At 41.0% G+C, this 22958-nt stretch overlaps 1 protein-coding gene across 3 annotated transcripts in view; it reads right to left on the bottom strand.

Annotated features, from left to right (window-relative positions):
• Nucleotides 1-18120, bottom strand: part of SEC11A (SEC11 homolog A (S. cerevisiae)) — a 56938-nt gene extending 38818 nt beyond the window's left edge. For all 3 annotated transcript variants that reach the window (XM_006885148.1, XM_006885149.1, XM_006885150.1), the window contains exon 1: nucleotides 17946-18120. In XM_006885148.1, coding sequence (XP_006885210.1) covers nucleotides 17946-17996 — 51 coding nt within the window. In that variant the 5' untranslated portion in view covers nucleotides 17997-18120. The remainder of the gene's footprint in view (nucleotides 1-17945) is intronic.
• Between the last annotated feature and the right edge of the window lie 4838 nt (nucleotides 18121-22958).

The following is a 22958-nucleotide window of genomic DNA, read 5'->3' as shown; positions in this document are numbered from 1 at the left end:
GTCGGAAAGCATGGGCTTGGTGACAGGAATGAGGCTGGAGATAGAATGATTGAATTTTGTAGAATCAATGATTTATTCATTGCAAATACATTTTATAAGAGACACAAACGCAGGTTATACACATGGACAATGACTAGGGATGATAAAAGGAGAACCGACACCTCTAAGCTGCAGTGCTAGAGAAGAGTACTGAATACATCATGGACTGCTAAGAGAACAAACAGGTTCATACTTGGAGTCAAGGATTCTGAAGCTCCATGTGACATACTTTGGCCATGTTGCAAGAAGGGATCAGTCCTCAGAGAGGGACAATAATGCTTGGGAGGGTGGTGGGACAGACCAAGAGAAGAGGAGCCGGGATGAGATGGACTGACTCAGTTGACAAGGGTAATGGGGTAGGTGTGTCAGACAATAAGGTGGCTCAGGATAGAAGCAGGGTTCAGAGCTACTGTAGATAGGGTCGCTATGAGTTGCAGGTGATTTGATGGCAGATAACATCAACAACAACAACAAAGTATGAAGTATACCATCATTCTTAAAAGGGAGGATGGAGGAACTTAATTTCATGTATTCTGGGCATATTATCACAAAGAGCTAGCCTCCAGAGAAGGACATCATGCTTGGTAAAGTGGAGGGTCACACACACACACACACACACACACACACACACACACGACAGACTGACACAGTGACTTCAACAATGGGTTCTCACACACAAAAAACAACTACGATGATACAGATAGGATGGTGTCATATATACAGGATCCTTATGAGTTGGAATTGACTTAATGGCACCTAATAATAACCCAACAATGTGTTAATTAATCGCCACAAAGGAAGAAATAAAGGCATGTAAGAAATTTGGAGGTGTCTGCTCTACTTCGAGCTATGAAGCTATTATCTGAAACCTCATGGTAAGATTTCCAGCGAGGCTAAATGATGTGCTCAAGCTTCTACTTGTGCTATTAGGACAATGAGCAACTAGTAGAACTCAGTTCTCCTAAATTCTACCTCTTTAAAACAGTGGCTTTTAAAAAGGCATCATAAACGGTATTCTTATACAAGACAGTTAAATGAGGAATTAAGAGTGGGAGAAGCTAGAATTAAGAGCGAAAACTAGTGTCTAAGAAGCACTCAATACAAGCAGCACTGGTGGCACAGTGGTCAGGAGTTATACTAGCAATTCAGAGGTAACAGATCAAATCTACCAGCTGCTCTGATGGAGAAAGATGGGCAATCTCCTCTCATTACTGTTTCTGGAGGGTCATCTATGGGTCAGTTCTGACTGGAAGGTACACAAAAACAAGCAGTAGCAGCAGCAATCATGGCCAACTAGAAGAGAAGCAACCAAAAACCAGCTCATGATCTAAACCCAAAACTGTCCACACTAAAAATCACCTTCAAGCTTAGCTAGGACAGTAAATTATTGGCTCGGATTAGAATATGAAATCTTGAAGGGATATGAGATTTCACAAAAACTAGAAGCGTATTGTCAAGGTCCTTTATATGAAAAAAATCTTTAGAATTTAGAATTCAGAAAAGTTGGATTTTGAAAAGTAATACCTTCCATCTATCCCTATCAGGATCTATGGCAATATCTCATAATCACATACATTAATTTTATATATATATGTATTTTAAAAATTTATTATTACTTTCAATGAAAATTTACAGAGACTTTGGATTTCCATTCATTCATTGTTGCACTTTTCTCACCTCCCAACCCTCTCTCCCCACCCCCAGCATACTATCCTCTTGGAAAAGTAAAAGAAAAATTCTTTCACTTTTTTATAATCCTTGCTCCCCTCAGATCCACTCAGATGCCACCTTAGCTCTGGACTCCTGTCATGACAAAAATACCCAATCACATATCCCTCTTAAAAAGTTTTCTCCCTCATCTGTTTCAATGCAGTATACATTATTGAACCCATCTTTCTCAGTCTCCGCCCAACACTGATGTCAGTCCTGTTTTACAACCGTGGCACCATGCAGTATTTGTCCTTTTGTGACTGAGATACTTCACTCAGCATAATGTTCTCCAGGGTCACCCATTTTGAATAATATTGCATGAGTTCCTTGTTTTTCAATGCAGTATAGTATTCCATTGTGTGAATATACCATAGCTTCTCTATCCATTCGTTTGCTGATGGGCGCTTAGGTTGTTTCTAACTCCTTGCTATTGTGAACAAAGCCGTGATAAACATGGGTGTGCATGTATCTGCTTGGATGGCAGTTATGGTCTCTTTGGAGTATATTCCTAGTAGTGGAATTGTTGGGTCAAATGGTATCTCTATTTGCAACTTTTTGAGAAAGCACCACATTACTTTCCACAGTGGCTACACCATTTTACACTTCTACCAACAGTGAATAAGAGTTCCAGTTTCTCCACAACTTCGCCAGCATTTGTTGCTTGCTGTTCTGTTAAATTTTGCTATTCTGACTGGGGTAAGATGATATCTCATAGTTGTTTTATACATTAATATTTCTATAGTAAAACATAAAAAATTTTCCAATAAATAAGAGAAATAAAATTTATTTAAGAATAGTCATACCTCTGTACTGCAATCCCAGAGGTGTGTGGTTCGAATCTACAAAGTGCTCTGCTGGAGAACGAGGAACAATCTCCTCCTGTACCAGTCAGATCTGATTCGATGGTACACATAGAGAAAATAATTAAAAAAAAAAAAGAATAATCATACCTCAGTCAGTTTTGCTGAGGAAAAAAATCACTTTTCAAAAGAGTCCACAAAAAATCTTATTAGAATAGGTGGGAGATATCCTGTTAAGACAAGAAAGATACTAAAAGTTCCTCGCTGTTAATAACTGGTATGTTCCTTAAAAGATGCCTGTTTGGGAATTGGTCTAAAAGAGCTCTGGTGACACTACATTGCTAACCAAAGGGTCTAATCAGTCAGTTGCTCTGAAAGAGAAAGATGGGCAGTCTCCTCCAAGATTTCTGTAGCTTCAGGGACTCAATGGATGGTTGCTATGAGTTGGGATTTACTCATTAGCAGTGAGTTTGGTTTGAGTGTTTACAAGTTGGTCTGTAAGTCAAAGCATCAACATTTGATAAAGCAAATATTCCATTCAAACAAAAGGTTGAGAGATGTCATACTCTCTTCTCTTTCTCTTAGTCAAAGGTCAAAACTTTTACTGTTAGGGTACATGGGTGATTGGACGAATGCCTAAGCACTTGATTGCTAAGCACAGGCCAGCAGCTAGAACTAACACTACGAGGTTGGTGATTGAACCCACTTAAAGGCACCTTAGCCTGCCCTTCTGCATCCAAAGAGTTACGGCCATGAAAATATTGCCCAGCGCAGTTCTGACCTGCATACCCTGGGTAGCTATGAGTCAGCAGCAGCTGCCGGGCGTCTGGTACTGCCAGTGCCCACACCACATCTGTGTGCTCACAAGTGTATATTATCTCAGTTTCCTCTTTCTGGTATGAGAGGCAGTAAGGTAGCAGCACTAACTTTCTCATACCATTTGGCTACACCAGGATAATTATTATTAAGATACTGTGACACAAGTAGAATTAACAACTACAGACTGAACAGTCTAATTATTCCTTTCTAAGAAGTGATTAGAACATTATGTTCCTCTATGATTAAGGTGAAAAGAGAAAAAAAATTATTTACTCTAATTAACTGACTTCAAACATGGGCTCAAGTAATCAGAGAAGGGAAGATGTTACAGGATGGGGCTGCAGATCCACTGTTTAGAGGGTCACTCTGAGTTGCAGTTAACTCTTTTACACATAACAATAATGAACTGAAGCTCTATATAGCAGCACTAGGTAACATGACTCAGGAATTAGTGTGCACTATTTGCCCTGCTCCCAATTTTTAGGAATTATATGTGCAGCTCTCCCCAAATTTCTTATGTTAAAATAATGATTTTCTTAAAACAAACAAAATTCCAAAAACATAAACCACAAACTCGCTGACATCAAGTCAGAACCAGAAGTGACTGACAGCTAACGCTTGGTAGGCCATAAATGATAGGAGGTGGCGGCCCATCTTCTTCCCACAGAGCAGCTGGTGAATTCGAACAGCCAGGGAGATGCTGCCTTCTGGTTGGCAGCACAAATCCCTATAGACTAGGCCAACAATTCATAATATACTCTGAAAAACCTGTAACAAGAAATTAAGAAAACCTAAGAAGAAAATAAAAGTTGGTCATAATTCTAAATACTATAATTTAACAAGTTACAATCTAGAAATTAATATGATTTTACTTAATTGTTGTTGTATACTGTCAAGCTGGAACCAACCCACAGTCGACCTACCAGTTTTCAGGGTCAGTTAATGCCAGCAGATGAGATTGCTTATCTCTTTCTCGCTCTCTCAGAGCAGCTGATGGATTTGAATCACATGCCTTCAGCCTTTAGGATTGCAGCATGGCTTTTTACCATTAGGCCAACAGGGATACGAGCTATCAAATTTCCTATCAAGGTATTATTGAAGTTCAATATATAGGACATTTTCATAAGTGTCACTTCAGAAATCTCAAGCAAAGACCGTAATGACCTTACAGAAGTTAAAAAACAGCAAAAAAACAAAACAAAAACAACACACCAAACCCCAAAAAACAACACAACAAAAAAACCCACCAAACACCAAACAGAACAGTTACCCTAAATCTTAAAATTTACTTATTTTAATCCTAGAAAAGAACTACATACTTCAAACTAAAAGACTCACTCATCCATATTCAAAATATTCCAACTTTTTACTTTGAAGGAGGAGGAACATTCAGAAGTTACAGTATTACTGGTAGATACTTTAACAGAGAGGGAGCTCTGTTGGCCTAGTGATAAAGAAGTTGAGCTGCAATCCTGAAAGCACTTGGTTTGAATCCACAAGTGCACTATGGGAAAAGAATGGGCAATCTCCTGTGCAATTAACAGCCTCTGAAAACCTGCTGGAGGGTCAGCTGTGGGTCGGTTCAGACTCAATGGTACACAATAGCAATTCTAACTGCAGCAAGAAGGATAAAGCTGGCAAGATCGCAGCATGCTACAAACACACATCATTAGTAGAGTCCAACAAAGTCACTGATGATCCCAAAGAGATAAAAATTATTTCTTTCCCCCCTGCAGAAATACCCTTAAAAGTCTGAAGAGGTTGCTAAAGATGGCGTACAGACACGGCACCTTGCAAGGAGAAGGAAAAGCAGGCCATCTGCCTTGGATCTCAGGTGGCTGAAGGAGAGAATGTCTTTGGTGTCTGCCACATTTCTGCATCCTTCAATGACACTTTTGTTCATGTCACTGAACTTTCTGGCAAGGAACCCATCTGCCGTGTGACTGGTGGTATGAAGGTGAAGGGTGACCAAAATGAATCCTCACCATATGCTGCCATGTCCGCTGCCCAGGATGTGGCACAGAGGTGCAGGTGCTGGGCATCACTGCTTTATACATCAAATTCCACTCTACAGGAGGAGACTGTACTAAGACCCCTGGACCAGGAGCCCAATCTGCCCTCGGAGTTCTTGCCCGCTCAGAATGAAGACCTTATGGATTGATGTCACCCTTACCCCTTCTGACAACTCACAGGAAGGGAGGTTGCTGTGGCTGCCATCTATGAACAGTACTCATCAAACTATTGTTTTCTGTTAATAGCTTGACTTCATGGAAAAAAAAAGTCTAAAGAGGTAGAATATCAAAAACAAAGCTTCATTTTAAAATCTCTCTATATAAACACATGCTAAACAAAGAAGTGTCTTTCACAATAGTCCAAACCTGATAATAACCCAAACATTCACCAAGTATATATGTGTTAGTGTTAGGTTGGTTTTGACTCATCCCAACCACACGTACAAGAGAACAAAACATAAGGGAGCTCTGGTGGCCTAGTGGCAAGAAGATGCGCTGCAATCTTGAAGGTGTGCGGTTCGAATCCATCAGATGCTCTATTGGAGGAGAGGCAATCTCCTCCTGTGCCAGTCAGATCCAATTCAATAGTACAAAACAAGGAAGAGGAAAAAACCCACCCAACCAAAAGCAAGAGAATAAAACATAGTCCAGTCCTGGGTATCACAGTCATTGCTATGCTTAGTCCATTATTGAAGTTCTGCATCAACCCATCTCATTTGTGGTCTTTTTTTATTTGGCTGATCGTCTACCAAACACAAACCCTCTTCCAGGGACTCATTACTCCTGACAAAACATCCAAAGAACAAGAGCTCAGTCTCACCACTCTCACTGCTAAGGAGCATTCTGAATGTACTTTTTCAAAGACAGATGTGTTCATTCTTCTGGTGGTCCATCATACAGCCAACATTCTCTGGCAGCACCAAAATTCAGAGGCATCAATTCTTCTTGCATGTGAGATGACTGAAAATATCATGGTTTGGGCCAGCCCTAAAAGTGTCATCTTTGCTTTTTAACATTTCGAAGAGGTATTTTGCAGCAGATTTGCCCAACACAATATATTGCTTGACTTTTTTACTGGTTTCCATGGGTACTGATTGTGGATCCTAGTAAAATGAAAGTCTGGACAATTTCAATTTCTTTTTCTTCTTTTATCATGCTGTGAGGATTTTTGTCCTGTTGATTAGAAGCACTGACAAATACAATCAAAAAATGCACAATCCGGGAAAGAGAACACTGATGAGTGAAATGTTCTTAAATCACACTCTTGTGCATCAAAAACTTTCTCCAGCCAGGTAAAAAGCAAGCCCAAAATTTCAAAAAACATTTGACAATGACATTTCAGACAAGGGTCTCATAACTGAAGTTTTCGGAATATTACAGGCATTTCACAAGAAGACGACTGACAGCCCAAAAAACAAAATTGGCAAAAGACATGTCCTCACAAAGGAGGACATTCGGATGGCCAAGAAACACAAGAGGAAATGTTCAAAATCACTAGCAATCTGAGATGTGGATCAAAGCAAGAAGATACCATTTCACTCCAGCAGCAATAGTTAATTTTAATAACACAGCAAACAATAAATACTGGAGAGGCTGTGGAGAGATTGGAACTCATATGCACTGCTGGTGGGAAAATGGCACAACTACTCTGAAAGGCAGTTTGGCATTTCCTCAAAAGGCTAAACACAGAAATCACTTAGCACTACTGGTATCTGACACATCATTTCTCATCAGGACATTTATTCTGCAGCAACTGAAGCCCAACAATGGCGAGTGCTTGCAAAACTTGCAGGTCTCACTCTCTCCTCCCAACATCGAGGTAACAGACCAGAAAGAACAGTGGCATCATGATGTTGCTGTGTGCCATGGAGTTGGAACCGACTCATAGCTGACCCTCCAGTAATTTTCCAGAGGCTATAAATGGCACAGGAGGAGACTCTTGATCCTTCTTCTGTGCAGCAACTATGATAGGCTAATTATCCAGTTACTGTCTCTCAGTTTCAAATCCACACTTCTTTGTGTACTGGAGCTAAACCCCACAAACAGTTTTTCTGTGCCAGTTAGCTCAATATTAGATTTGTCAATAAAATGCACAAAGCAATACAGGAGAAAGAAGGGGCTTGTCTTTTTTAGTTCCAGTGTGTATTTATTTTGCACAACAGACAGCAGCTGATCTGTGTGTAAGTGCCCTCCAATCAGCTCCAGTCCATACATTCCCTGGCACATTTCTTAGCCCATCCTCAGCAGCTCGCTTTCACAGACCAGCTCCAGCTCATTCCTCTGGCTAATTCCATGCTGCATTGATAGGGTACATGCTTCTGTGGGAGCAGTACCTCTTCAGAGGGTTGGGGGTTGGAAAGAGGTGTTTTCTTAGTTCCTTCCTTGTTCACTCTCCCTCGCTCTAGAAGGTACAGCAGTATTCCATACATGCTTTCTGGACCCCTTACAACTTACCTAGTTAATAATTCTTCATATTATTATTACATCTTCCTTGTTCATTACTCAGGTTTCTGTCTCCCAAGTGATATAAGTAGCCTTTGAAGACACAAAGATCATGTCAGTTGGACAGTAATACTTGTAGGGCTGGGATGCTGTCCTCCAATACAGAGCGTATGCTCTGAATTAGCAATTAACATGACATTTCTTCTCTAGCCAGGATTCACTAGTCCAGGAATTAAAGCAGAGGAATGAGAGAAGTTCCTCTCTCACTATGGTGAAATTTCTGCTTCCTATCCTTGTAACTATGAACTCTACTGGCTTAGAGGTTTTAGTTCCCAAAAGAGAACTTCCAGCAGGGGAGAGAAACATTGCTTAAAACTAGAAGTTGAGTCTACCACCTGGCCATTTTAGGATTCTCAAGTGAGTGAACTAAAAGTCAGAGAGGTGAGTAAATGTACTGGCCAGTGAGATTACATCTAAACATGAAGTAGAAACTAGGATGTTACTACACAATGTGAGATGATTGGTGATAAATAAAGAAGATCCTTTGAGGCACCTCTTGGAATTCTTATCTCCTGAGAGAAAAGTTAATAGGAAAGTGGGGGAAAAACCCAATTCAGGCAGGACTGCTAATGACACTGACCCTTCAGTAATGAAATTTTGGGTCAGGCAAGGAACTACATGACAAAGACAGCCGCTGAGAGCAAAAGGAATACACAATAGTTAATACAAAAAGGAAATTATTCATACAGTTATACCCACATGAACAATTACAGGAATGGAATAAATGCATGATATTAGTGTAATTTTTGTTTGAAAATGAAATATGACTTAAAGCTATGTCTGTTTAAAGATCAGGTGGCCTGATCCAGGTTGTGGTATTTTCAATTGTTTTCTATGAGTTTGAAAGTTGGACACTGAATGAGAACACCTAAAGAATTGGTACCTCTGGATTGTAGTGGTGATGAAGAGCACTGAATATACCACCACAGATTACCACAAGAACAAACAAGTCTGTCTTAAAGGAAGTACAATGAGTGCTCCTTAGAGGCAGAATGGTGAAAAGTGCATCTCACTTATTTTGGGCATATTTTCAGGATTATTCAGTCCTTGGGGAGAGAGATCATGCTGGAAAAGGTAGAGGTTTTGCAAAAGCAAGGAAGATCCTCAAAGAGAAGGACTACCATATGGGTTTGGGCATGACAGAAATGGTGAGGATGGCGCAGGGGTAGGCCATGGTTCAGATCTGTGGTCATATGGTCACTGTGAGTCAAGGTTGACCTGACAGCACCTAACAACAACACAAGATGTGTGTGTAGATGCAAAGCCGACAAGAAATGCAGCCTGTGGTTTTGTACTGTGTCAATTTTGCTGAGCCAGCACTAGGCTTCCCAGAATGTTCTTCTTTGTAAGGTTTCTGGTTAAATTCAAACTCACTGCTGTTAGTTAAGTCAGAAGGAACTGCCTCATAGCTGACCCTCCAGCAGGTTTTCAGAAGGCTTTAAACCTCATGGGAGGAGATGGCCCATCTTTCTCCCCTGGAGCCACTGGTGGGTATGAACTGCCAGAGAGGCATTGCCTGTGGGTTAGCATCACAACTCCCTACGGACTATGTCACCGGAGTTCTCTGGGGTTTCTGGTTAGAGTGGGCAAAAAGAGATTTAGCTGTTCAAGGCTGGAAGGTGGAAGGGAAGTAGTTTACATGCTTTGAAGGTCACTGAGGCTTGAGGCGATGAGAGACAGACAATAAGGTGCTGGTAGATTCAAGTGTGTCCTCACACTCCGCTGCTCCACTCTTCTGACTACAGATTACATGGAGAGGCAACAGCCTTGCACAGAGTTCTCCTGTTCTCTGCAGTCTTACTCTGGCAGCAAAATGTGGTTCCAAGGGCTCCTCGGCAAGCTTGGATTCGTCTACGTATACTAGTACTTCAAAAGTGGTAGTGATCTTGCAGATTCTCCAACTTTCATCTTAGGAATCTTCCTTATCCGGCATCTTCTACAACTGTGTAGATCTTATTCCTATAACACATCCCCTCTTTCATAATATTCATAATGACTGTGCTTCTCACACTAACCCCTGGCTGATGTGCCATGTTTTTTCAGACAAAGCTATGTATCCCTGTGGGCACATTCAGTGTTTAGATTACACATTTCACTTCCCTGCTTGGAGTCAGAGGAAACTCTTTAGAAGAGGAGTTATAGTCACAGTGTCTGTTTAGTGGAGTTCATCTTTATTGCTGTTAGACTGTGCCATCTGGCTGTGGAAATGAGTAATCATGCTTGCCTTTATGTCCTTGGAAAATATTATTTTTCAAAAAAGAATGAAGTATCAAGGGACAGTAGCGATTAATGCCTTAATTTTCATAATTATTCTGTATTGTGGATTTTTTTCAAAGTTAACATGGTAAGTAGACAGTAACTACTGTTCTTAACTTGTAATTTCCTTTATATGTAATGGGGACTAGTATCAGTATTTCTGCACTAAAAGTTGGCAATGTATGAACACTGGCATTCTGCTATGCTATTTCCCTACCCTATTTAAGACTAGATTTATTTCAAATAAGGGCATAAAAAGTAACTGATTTGTCCCGTGTTCCATTCACTTTATATATGCTGTATACTTATACATACTAGGTCTATCTTTAAGAAAAAACTCTTAGGTTTCCATGCACTTCATGAAAATTCACTGAAAAGAAACTCAGAAAACCAAAAAAACCAAGAAAGGTATCCAGAATTCAATCAACAATCACCATAATATGTATTAATAGTTAGGTGATCCTCGGTAAAAGATCCTGCATAGAGTGGGTTAAAATATAGAATAATCAGGCTTACTGGTCCAACGGGGACAGGTAGAACCTGAGTCACCCTTAGTCACCTCTTAGTCACCCTTCAAACCTGGGACAAAACTCAAGCCCAGCTCAATTTTCAGTCACACAATACACAAGCTTACAAAATGAGTAGTAACAGCAGGGAGGTACTCCTTACAATAACCAACCATGTAGGGTCAAAAGGACAGCACATGCCTAAAGATAAAGCTCAGAGGAAAGGACAGAGGATTAATTAAGATAAAGGATTAATGGAAACAAGAATCAGAGAGAGGGAGTGGGAAGCATTCAGTTATATTGTCAGTATTACAATCAATGCTATAAAAGGGAATAATTTATGAATAGTTGAATAGAAATAAATTTGCTTTGTAAATCTTGACTTAAACCACAATAAAAATGAAAATAATAAGTTAGGTAATCTTAACTGCAGGAAGGTGTGAAAACAAGATTGGATTTTGTTAAGTCCAAAGGTCTTTAGCTTTACTAAGGAAGACATTAACAACAACAACAACAACGAGAAAGCTCTCTTGGCCTAGTGGATAGAACGTTACATTACCAAGCCAAGGTGGGTGATTTTAATCTGTGGCTCTCAGGTCTGGTTTGAATTGTTTTTGGTCAAACATTCTTCTATGAGGTATAGCCCTAGTCTGTCCATTTGCTGTACAGAGGTAACTTGTGGATGCTGTGATGCTAAACACTGCCACACTGATGTGATGTGTCAAATGCAATAATGCAATAATGGCTACCCATGGTGGACAGTGTTTGGTGGAGCTCCCTGATTAAAACAGGTTTGGAAGCAGGAGTGGCATCCACTTCCGAAATAGCTTACCTCCAGAACTCTATGAACTTGGAGAAATGATGAAAGTTATACAAGCGTTCAGGTCTTTCATTCATAGGATTGCTTTGAGTTGTCTACGACTTGACAGCACTTAACAACAACAACAAAAGGAAGACATAAGGATGCTAACATGCAGAGAGATCTAAAATTCAATCAAGTAATGGAAGCAGCCCACTGCTGTCAGTTGTTGAATCAATTCCTATTCCTGGCGTGCAGAGCAGAACTGCTCCACAGGGTTTTCCAAGCTATGACCTTTCATAAGGAGATTATTAGGCTTGTATTCTGAGATGTTTTGCTGCTGTTGTGTACTGTCAAATAAGAATCGACCCATACTTTGCCCTCCAGTATGTTTTCAGAGGCAGTAAATCACACACGAGGAGACGGCCCATCTTTCTCTAGCAGAGCAGCTGGCAGATTCAAACCACTTATCTTTGTGCTGGTAGTTGCAAGTAGGGGGGTTTCAAATTACCAACATTTTGGCTGACAGCAAAGGGCTTAGCCAGGGATGCATCCTATCCCCATACCTTTCCAAGCTATATACGGAACAGATCATCTGGGAGGCTGGATTCTAGGGGCAGGAATGTGGCATCAGGATTGGACAGAGACTCATCAACAACCAACATAATGTAGATAACACAACCTTACTTGCTGAAACTGAGGAGGACCTGAAGCACTTGCTGCAGAAGGTCAAGGACTGCAGCCTTCAACAAGGATTGAAGTTCAATATAAAGAAAACAAAGATTCTCACCATTAGGCTAAATTAGCAGCACCATGACAGATGGAGAAGACATTGAGATTATTAACAGCTTCAGCTTGCTTAGATCCACAATCAACACACTCTTGGTACCAGCAGCCAGGAAATCAAAAGATGAACTACTTTGGGAAAGTTTGCTGTCAGAGACCTCTCTAGAGTACTGAAGAGCAACAACGTCAGTCTAGAGGCTAAGCTGTGCCTGATCCAAGCTATGGTCTTCGCAATTACCTGCTATACATCAGAGTGCTAGACAATGAATAAGGTTGACAGAAGAATTGATAGCTTTGATTTGTGGTGCTGGAGAAGAGTACTGAACATAGTATGGACTACCAAAAGAACAGATTTATCCGGGAGAGAGTGAAACCATGCTGTTCCTTGGAGGTAAGGACTTTGAAGCTCCTTCTCACATACTTTGGGCCTGTGGCTTGGAGTAGGACATCATGCTTGGAAGGGCAGAGGGACAGTACAAGAGAGGAAGACCCTAGATGAGAGGGACTGACTTGGGTAATGCACATAGGTGTGTCAGAGACAATGAAATTTGCTCAAGACAGAGCAGGGCTTAGAGTTGTTGTACATAGGGCTGTTGCACATATGAGTCTCAACCAACGGATGGCACATAACAACAACAAACAATAGGGGTTCCAGGATGTCAATTTAAAGATTAAGGTGCATAGGAGTGTGAGGAGAAGGAAGAAATCCAAAACAAAATGTTCTTGCTCTGACAGAATATTCACCTTACATGCCTAAAGAAAAAGATTAAGGTGCATCCGATCTAAGCCATGGCCTTTTCAACTGCTTCCTATGCATCTGAAAGCTGGACAATGAATAGAGATGACAGAATTTTTGACGTCTTTGAATTGTGGCATCAGCAAAGGTTAAAGGTTAACAACAAATAAGCCTATCTTAGATGAAGTTCAAGCAAGGTAGTCTTTAAAAGCTAGCATGAGGAAACTTCATCTCATGTATTTTGGGCATGTCGTTATGTGGGGACAGTCCTCGGAAAAGACATCATTCATTCTAAGAAAGGTGGAAGGTCAGAGAAAGAGAGGAAGACCCTTAAGAAGAAGGACTGACAAGATGAAGTGACTGTAAGAGTGGGTTTGAGCTTATCAAGAGACCGTGAGGATAGCACAGGATAGGGCAAGGTTCAGATCTGCTGTTACTTGATGGCACCTAACAACCACTGCCAAGGTTCCTAGAATGCAGCCATGTAAAAGAAGTAAACCACTATAAGAATCAGACTGGGTCCCATCAGGATTCAGACGTGGATCCAGTAACATACCTGGTTGTTAAGAAAAATCTCAACAAGAAGAGATGACAGTCTCAAAAATGACATCTGAAGATAACTTTAAAAAAAACACACAGACACAACAAAAACACCAAACATTTGGCATGACAATTATTCTTTTAATGAATATAATTTAAGGAACCCTGGTAGTACAGTGGTTAAAGTGCTCATATGTTAACCAAGAAGTTGGCACTGACCAGAAGTTTCACAAGTGAAAGACGAGGCAGTCTGCTTCTGTAAAGATTTACAGCCATGGAAACCCACTGGGGCACTTTTACTCTGTTCGTTAGGTCACTGTGAGTTGGACTCAACAGCAGGACTTTAGCTCGGACGCTAACCAAAAGGTCGGCAGTTCAAAGTCATCAGGTGCTCTCAGAAAAAGATATGAGAATGTGCTCCCTAAAAGATTTCAGCCTGGGAACCCTATGGGGAAGTTCTACTCTCTCACAGTCATTATGATTCAGAGTCCATTCAGTGGTTCACAATAGCAAATATCACAGAACTCCAGGAAAATGTGTAATTAAGAATAGAAATGTTCCCACTCAGCAGCACCACAGAAGGCCTGGAAATCTGCTTCCCTATCAACTGCAGCCAAGAAGACCCTATGAGCAGTGCTCTCTGTAACAGCCCGGTCAGCAGGAGTGAGAAGCAACTTGACTTCAAACAATAACCGTAAAAATAAACCAAGTATAGTATTACTGTGTTTATGCTAAGTTAGCATTTTAAGTTTTCTAAAATTTAAGAGAATTCAGTCTATTACAGCAATGTCTGCCTTGTAATTACTATCTGAATTGTATAATAGTTGCAGAATTATTATTTTAACCAGAATGTGTACTATTTATACACAGTACTTAAGCATTTAAAAAAAAAAAAAAAGGGACCCAGATTTAAAAACATTAAATTCTACGAGCTTTTTAGATAACTGAAGTTCATTAAAAGGGTCAACTTCAAAGATATTTACATTTATAAATTACATTAACTACACAAAGGTCCTTAAAGCAAGTACTCTAGATTAAAGTTGTAAAATGATCCTACTAACTTAAGAAAGGTTTTCTTCAGATTTTAGATCCTATAAATCCAACAGAGGAGCTTCATCCCTCCTTTACACTCTTACAAATGTCACTTCAGTGAGTTTTAGAAACAACCAAAAAAAAAACCTCACAACTCATACATGGCCAGTGGGTGCAATCTAACTGTTAAACAATCATTACTACAAATTAGTACATTTAAATCACATCTAATTCAAAGGTATTAAATATTCAAATTCATCAGATCCTAATTATTTCATCACACTTTACTACTGTAGATGCTCTTGAGGCTCTTTTTGCCTACTGTATCTACAAGGTAGGTACATTATACGGCAAAAGAAAGATAAGTAGTCTTCTGTAAAGATTTAGAATCTTGGGAACCAAATTAAAGTCAGAATAGACTTGAGGGCAGTGGGCTTGGGCTTGGGTTCTACCTTCCCATTCTTTGCTAGTGCTGGGATCCTAAAAACCTTGCAAGAGTCATCCAAGTATAATTGGCCTCTATGTGACTGGAGCAGTAAAGGGAACACCAAGAATAGATGGGGGAAATGGGACAAATGTCTAATTGCCTCAAGCAACAACTGTCTCCTTTGCCATTAGACCAGAATTGGATGTTATCTGTCTACTGTGACTGAATCTTTTGATCAAAGACTGTAAAGAATCCTTGTCAAAAAGAGGGGAGAATGGAGAACACAACTCCAAATTTTCATGGAATGTAGTCTTTAGGAAATCACTGAGGCTGACCAAACCCCTAAAACAGTTGCTCTAAGATAATCTTTAAACCTTATACTTCACAGGAAAGAAATATGCCTTGAAGGCTTTAAAAGCAGGTTAGTGCAAGGTAAAGGATGTTTGCACCGTGCTATTAAGAAAAACTATCTATATAGGATAAAGCAGCAAAAGCAACTGGAAATGAAGACCAAAAACTTGAGGAGCAGTTGTTTTTAGGTGCTGTCAAGTATGGCTCTAGAAACAGAAGAACTAAACCCTGTCCTATCCTATACCATACCATCTTCACACTTCTTGCTTGACACACTAGCACCTATTGCGGCTGTCACCACGTCAATCCACCTGGTCAAGAGCCTTCCTCTTCGCTAACCTTCCACCCTTCCAAGCATCATGTTCTTCTCCAAGGAATAGATCTAGCAGCATGCCCACAGTAGGTGAGGCATAGGTTCATCATTCTTGCCTTCAAAATGCACTCCAGCTTCACCGTCTCCAAGGCTCTCTTGTTGTGGTATCTTAAAGGAGCTGTAAGCTAAAGTTAGTAGAGAAGAAAAAAATATGGAAAAGAAGGGCAAGACTGGTTGTACAATTTAAAAAAATGTAATCACTCAACTGCAAACATAGAAATCGTTAGTGTGTGTTACAGGGTATATCTTTTCAACAATTACAAAAAAGCTGAGAAGAGCAATTGTAAAATATATGAAATCTGAACTACTTTATTCTACTATAAAATGACGATAGATGACGAGGAATTGTGCTCTCTCTCGCTGCCCACTAACTCACTTCCGAATCATGGCTAAGCTGAACTGAAAAATGTATAAGATACCTGACCCTGCAGTGGAAATTTAAGGTTGTAAATCACATGAGAGGACATTTTCCATCTTTTTCGCAAGGAGTCCCTGGTGGATTCAAGCTGCCAGAGAAGTGGCCTTTGGGTTAGCAGCACAACTCTTTACAGACTGCACCACCAGAGCTTCCTATGATTAACGGCTAAGTAGGATATTTTAAAGACCAAATTTAAAAAGCACAAAATTTATTTAGGAGTTGGAGGGAAGGAATATTTACGAGTTTCAAATATTAAAGAAATCTCAAATAAAACAGATCTGATATTAAGGGGTTTACACTGAAAATAAGGGAACGACACAAAACAAGACACAACATCAAAAATTACCTTATCTGACCAGCCGCTTACCATTTAGTCATTTCTGACTCATGGTGATGAGTCACTGAATTGATTCCAACTCTTGGTGACCCTTTCTCGGGTCTCCAAAGCTATACATCTTAACAAGAGCAAAGGCCTCATCTTCCTCCTGCAGAGGTGTCTACTGGATCTGAACCACAAACATGTAACCTACTACCACCTGGACTCCTTAGTAAAAGAATTACACAGCTCATTACCATCAAGTCGGAATCAACTTATGGCTGACCCTCCAGCGGACTCCCAGAGGCTGTAAATCACACAAGTAGAAACTGCTCATCTTTCTCCCCAGGAGCACTTGTGCATTTAACAGCCTGCCTTTGAGGTTGGCAGTGCAACTCTTGACCTATTAAGTTACCAGAGTTCCTAGTATAGTAAATAATAGACAAAAAAAATTTTTTTTCAGAAAAATGTCTGTGCTACCTAGAAATACAAATATGGTTGAGAAAGGTGACACTATGGGAGCACTCGTTTTGAACAGTGCTAGCACAAAGTGCTAGCAGCCACTCCTGAGGAAAAAGGAGGTAGTCTCTGAACCAATTTCAGCCTGAAGGGATTAAGGAGAGGCTGGATACCTAGTTCCCTAAATGGTAGTTATAAATAGTGCAAAATACAAACCCAAGAGAAAATGCTGGACTCATTAGGATAAACGATATCTGAAAAAAATACTATTTTTTTTTAAAAAAAAAAAAGCTTAGAAGCAAGCAAACCTGGACTCCATAGACACATTTAGATGCACTAGGTATAAAGGGGCAATCTTCTCTAATACTAATTACAGCAGTATTCCCATTATCGTCTGATAAAGGATCTTGGTCTTTTAATACTAAGATGATATAAGGATGAAGAACCAAACTAGGACATCTAAATTACAAGAACACTGTGCCACTAATAGTAGATTGTCTACCCAAACGTTCAAGGGCATTATTTTAATACTACCTGGTCTCAGTGATAAGTATTTCAATTCAGAATTCAGAGGTGATCCAGGAAAAAGTCGGTCGAGTCGGCTGGGGTCCAGCTGAGCCAGATGCGATGGGCTGAAAGCAGCAAAACTGCTTCTCTAGGGCCTCCCTAACCATCCCAATAATCTGGAGTAGCGGTAAAATGTTAAATCTATTCTCTCTCTGGAATCTGTGAGATGTCGCTTGGATTGGAGGGGTCCTTCACAATGACTAATACAATAAGCAATTCTAACTCTCGTTAAAAAAAAACACCCACACACCTCTATGGTCTCCATTTGCTCCCCTTCCTCTTTAGGAAGAAAGGAATGGGACTATAATCTCCCGCTTTTCCTTTAGCAGACCTGGAATCAGCTAGAAGCTAAAAATAGGGAGCAGATTAACTCCGAAGAGAGATGTGATCCGACCCGCTCAGGCCCTCACACTAAGGACCAGAGGTCGGCGGGCCCCGCAGTGGAGGTGTTGAAAAGACAAGAGGAACCAAGGAAAATAGAAGGGGGCCAACATCACCTGCCGCTTGTTCATCCGCCGCACATCGTCCAAAAAGTCTAGAGACAGCATGATGGGGCAGGATAGATGGACACTGGCCGCCGAAAGGGCACGAAGTGGCCAGGGGATAGGTATACCGGGTACACCGGCCGAGCTCACGCAGGACAGGCCCCCACGGAGTCCGTACTTCCGCTTCCGGGGCTGAAATGGAAGCGGCCCCGCCCCTTCGCTGCAGAGAGCTGACAAAGGGATCCGCTACCCTCCTAGTTCCCTCTCGGGACTTGGCTTTTCTCTGAGAGCGCCCACCCGCTCTGGGCCTCGCCTGCTGAGAACCGGAGCCGGCCTGGCGTGTCCAGCCCAGTTCAGGAACTCTTAATTAGATGGGACTATTGCTCTGACTGAAGGCGGGCCTTCGTGGACATCCAGCCAATCAGGAGCCGCCGTCGGGGCTACGGGCGGGGTGTGGCGCAGAACGTGTCGCCAAGCTCTTCGTTCCCTGGCAGCTGCACGTCTCCCGCGCTCAAAGGGAGGGTCCGGTAACGTGTCGTGGATCTTTACGCCTAAGAGTAGGGCAGTAGATACGTGAGACGTCCAAACGCTGTCTAGCTCTCGTAGTAATTTCTAGCCAGGTTGGAGAGACAACAGTTGGAAAACCTCCAACGTTAACAATGGTGGGTCTCAGCCTCTCTGACCTTGACTCATATAACGGAGTTTGACTATCGCCTTAAACCTGGCTGCTTGGTTTTCTTACTTTAATGTCACTCTCCCCTCCTTTGACTTCGCAGAACGCCTAATGCCCGTCCACTTCTGCCAACAGGGGCCAGAACGGATTCTCTTGCTATGACGTTTTCTTCCAGATATTCGTTCTCTCATTTTAAGGGAAGCAGAGTGAAAGGCATACTGGAACTCAGTGCTGTATCATTGCATTCTCTAATGCTATAAAATAAAAAAAAAAAAATACACGTTAGACTATGGCAATAATTAAAAGACGACACACCATTTAGTAAAGATGTGGAGAAACTGGATCCCAAGCGGTGCAGGCTACTTTGGTAGTCTGGCAGTTCCTCAGATAGGGTTAAATACAAAGCTACCAATGCTTAGCCATCAATTCTTAAGAGAGAAAAAAAAAATATCTCCTTAGTTGTTGTTATGAGCCGTCGAGTCGCCTGGGACTCATAGCAACCCTATGTACAACAGCCAGCCCTAAACCCTGCTCTGTCCTGAGCCAATCTTACTGTCTCCGACACGCCTACCCCGATTACCCCAATCACTGAATCAATCCATCTCCTCAAGGGTCTTCCTCTCCTGCGCTGTCCCTCTCCAAGGCCTGGTCCCTCCTTGCACCATGTCCGTAGTATGTCAGATGAAGCTTCAGTATCCTTGCCTTTAAGGAGCAGCAAGGTTTAACCCCCTCCAGGACGAACCTGTTTGTTCTCTTAGAAGTCCATGGTATATTCAATACTCTTCTCCAGCACCATAGCTCAAAGGCATCAATTCTCCTACCATCCCTAGTCATTGTGCAGCTCTCCGATGCACAGCAAGTGATTGCAAAGACCATGGCCTGTATCAGGCACACCTTAGTCTCCAGGCTGACATTGTTGCTTTACAGTACTTTGGAGAGGTGTCTGACAGACTTTCCCATCGCAGAGGTGTCTGACAGCAGACTCTCCCATAGCAATACATCTTTTAATTTCCTGGCTGCTGATGCCAAGAGTGTTGATTGTGGACCCAAGCAAATTAAAGCTATTAACAATCTCAATCTCTTCACCATCTATCCTGATGCCCAGTGGTGAGAATCTTTGTTTTCTTGATATTGAGTCTCAATCCATATTGAAGGCTACAGTCCTTGACCTTTTGTAGCAAGTGCTTCAGGGTCTCCTCACTTTCAGCAAGCAGGGTTGTGTTGTCTGCATACTGCAGATTGTTGATGAATCTTCCCCCAATCCTGATGCCACTTTTCTTCTCATAGAGTCCAGCCTTCCGGATTATCTGTTCTTCATATAGATTGAAAAGGTATGGAGATAGGACACATTCTTTAGCATACACCCTTCCCAATTTTGAACCATGCAGTGTTTCCTTGCTCTGTAGACAACTGCCTCATGGTCTAAGTATAGGTTTCACATTAGCATGATCAAGTGTTCTTGCATTCCCCTTCTTCTCAGAGTTAGCCGCAGTTTGTTGTGATCCGCACAGTCAAATGCCTTTGCATAATCAATGAAACACATTCCCCTAATACTCCCTGCTCTCATCCAAGATCCACCTGACATTAGCTATAATATACCGAGTACCATGACCCCTTCTTAACCCAGCCTGCACTTCTGGCAGTTCTCTGTTGTGATGTGCTGTTCCAGTCAACTTTTGGATAATCTTCAGCAGAATCTTGCTTGCATGTGATATTAATTATATTGATCGATAATTTATACACTCTGTCAGATCACTTTTCTTTGGAATGGGAACAAATATAGACCTCTTCCAATCAGTTGGCCAAGTGATTGCCCTCTAGATTTCTTGGCACAACTTGGTGAGCACATTAAGGGCAGCATCTGTTTGTTGAAATATATCAATTGGTTTACCATCAATTCCTGGGTTCTTATTTTTTTGCCAATTCTTTCAAAGCAGTTTGAGCTTCCTCCTTCATCACCACTGACTTTTGCTCATATGTTGTTTCATTAAATTCTTCTGTGTCTGCCAATTCCTTTTGGTACAATCACTCTGTACACTCTGTCCATCTTTTTTTACTACTTCCTGGATCATTTAATATTCTGCCCATACCATCCTTAAGTATTGCAACTAGAGATTTGAATTATTTCTTCAGTTCCTTCAGCTTTAAGAAATGCTGAGAGAGTTCTGCCCTTTTGATTTTCTGACTCCAGCTTCTTGCACATTTCAGTGTAATACTTTGTCTTCCTGCACTGCCTTTTGTAATCTTCTGTTCAGCTCCTTAATAATATCTTGATTTCTTCCCTCTGCTTTGGCTTCTTGGTTCTTTAATTCAATATTCAGAGTCTCTTCTGACATCCATTTTGGTCTTTTCTTCCCCCTCTGTCTTTGTAATGACCTTTTGCACTCTTTCTAGATGATATTCCTGATATCCTCCCACAACTCATCTGGTATTCACTCATTAGTGTTCAAGACCTCAGACCTGTTCCTGAGATGGTTTTTAAATTCAGATGGGATAGACTCAAGGTCATATTTTGGTTTCTGTGGATTTGATTTAATTTTCCTTAGCTTCAGCCTGAAGTTGCAAATGAGCAGTTGGTGGTCTGTTCCACAATCAGCGCCTGGCCTAGTTTTCACAGCTGATATTGAGCTTCTCCAGCGGTTCTTTCCACAGATGTAATCAATCTGATTCCTATGCATACCATCAGGTGAAATCCATGTGTATAACCTGCATTTATGTTTCTTATAAAATGTATTTGCAATGAATAAATCATTGATTGTGCAAAATTCTATCATTCTGTCCAAAATAACAACATATAGGGAAGGGAGCAGGGGTGGGTTTGAGGATAGGGAAGGGAGAAATCACGGGGTCACAGAGTTTGATGGGGAGAAGGAAGAGGTAAAGGAATTGGGAAAGATCCAGTGGAGACCCGAAAAGATGGGCTAATAATGGGCATTGATCAATAGTGATTAATTTTATAAACTACAACATATGGGAATAATTAAACCCAATGTGAATGAAGAAATGTGTGAAACACAATTTATATGAACGAAACACAGACATACAGATTTTATATGCAAACCAATAAAAAAACATATACATCCCAATACTTACTGAGCTTAAAAGAAATTAGCTCTTCAAATGAATAATACCTGTGGAGGAAAATATATGTAAGTCATGAAGGCAAAGACCTTATCTTGTTTATCCCTCTATCCCCAGCTCTCATAACAAGATATTTAATATATAACATAGCATCAGTATATATTAGTAAATACATGTTGCATATGAATTCTAACCTAAATTATAGAGCACATGACTTAATGCTTGTTTATATTGAGTTTGAATCTCAAGGTGAGCGCCAGCAACCATTTCAGTGGCTTTGAACGTCTATCTATTTTATCTGGAGAAGAGCCATAAGCAGGCACAAAGTCCTGTGGAATTCTGTTGGGATTCCGAGCCATCAGTTGGTTCTGACTCATAAAGCAGCTGAAAGCATGGTCATGTGCCATCCTCCAGGTGTGCCTATGGTTGAGCCATGGTGTGAATCCATCCCATTGAGGATCTTCCTCTTTTTCACTGACCCTCTGCTTCACCAGTCATGATAATCTTCTCCAGTGGCTGGTGCTTCCTGATATGTCTAATTACCTGATGCTAAGTCTCACTATCCTTGCTTCTAAAAATGTTCTCACTGTACTTAATCCTGAACAGATTTGGTTTTCCAGGCAGGATTCTCAGCATTGAGAATCATGTTATATTCAGCATCCTTTACCAGTATCACAATTTGAAGAAATCAAATTCTTTGGCCTTTTTTATTGATTCTCAAGCATATGAAGCAATTGGAAATAACTTGGTTGAGTCATGTTTACCTTAGTTTTCAAAGTGGTATCCTTGGTTTTTAGCACTTTAAAGAAATCCTTTACAAATCATAATGATCCTATACACAATAGCTCTGAACCTTGAGCCAATCTTACTATCTCCAACACACCTGCCCCTAACACCCCAGTCACTATGTGAATCCATCTCATTCAGGGCCTTCCTCTCCTACATTGTCCCTCCACCCTTCCAAGCATGATGTCTTCATCCAAGGACTGGTCCCTCCTGGCTACATGCCCAAAGTATGTGAGACAGAGCTTCAAAATCCTAGCCTCCAGTGAGTTCTGGGATTCCCATTCTTCTCAAGGTTAGCCACAATTTGCTGTGATTCACACAAATGCTTTTGCATAGTCAATGAAACACAGATAGACATCCCTCTAGTACTCTTTGCTTTCAGACAAGATCCAAGAGTTGGGAACAGGGAAGAAGGATTAGTAGTTGGAAAGCATGTACTTGGTAACAGAAATGAGGCTGGAGATAGAATTATAGAATTCTGTACA

The sequence above is a fragment of the Elephantulus edwardii genome, unplaced genomic scaffold (assembly GCF_000299155.1).
Source record: "Elephantulus edwardii isolate Elephantulus edwardi_28Jun2011 unplaced genomic scaffold, EleEdw1.0 scaffold00041, whole genome shotgun sequence".
In the NCBI taxonomy this organism is placed as follows: domain Eukaryota; kingdom Metazoa; phylum Chordata; class Mammalia; order Macroscelidea; family Macroscelididae; genus Elephantulus; species Elephantulus edwardii.
The sequence above is the reverse complement of the archived record's forward strand: the minus strand, read 5'-3'. Positions and strand labels throughout refer to the sequence as shown.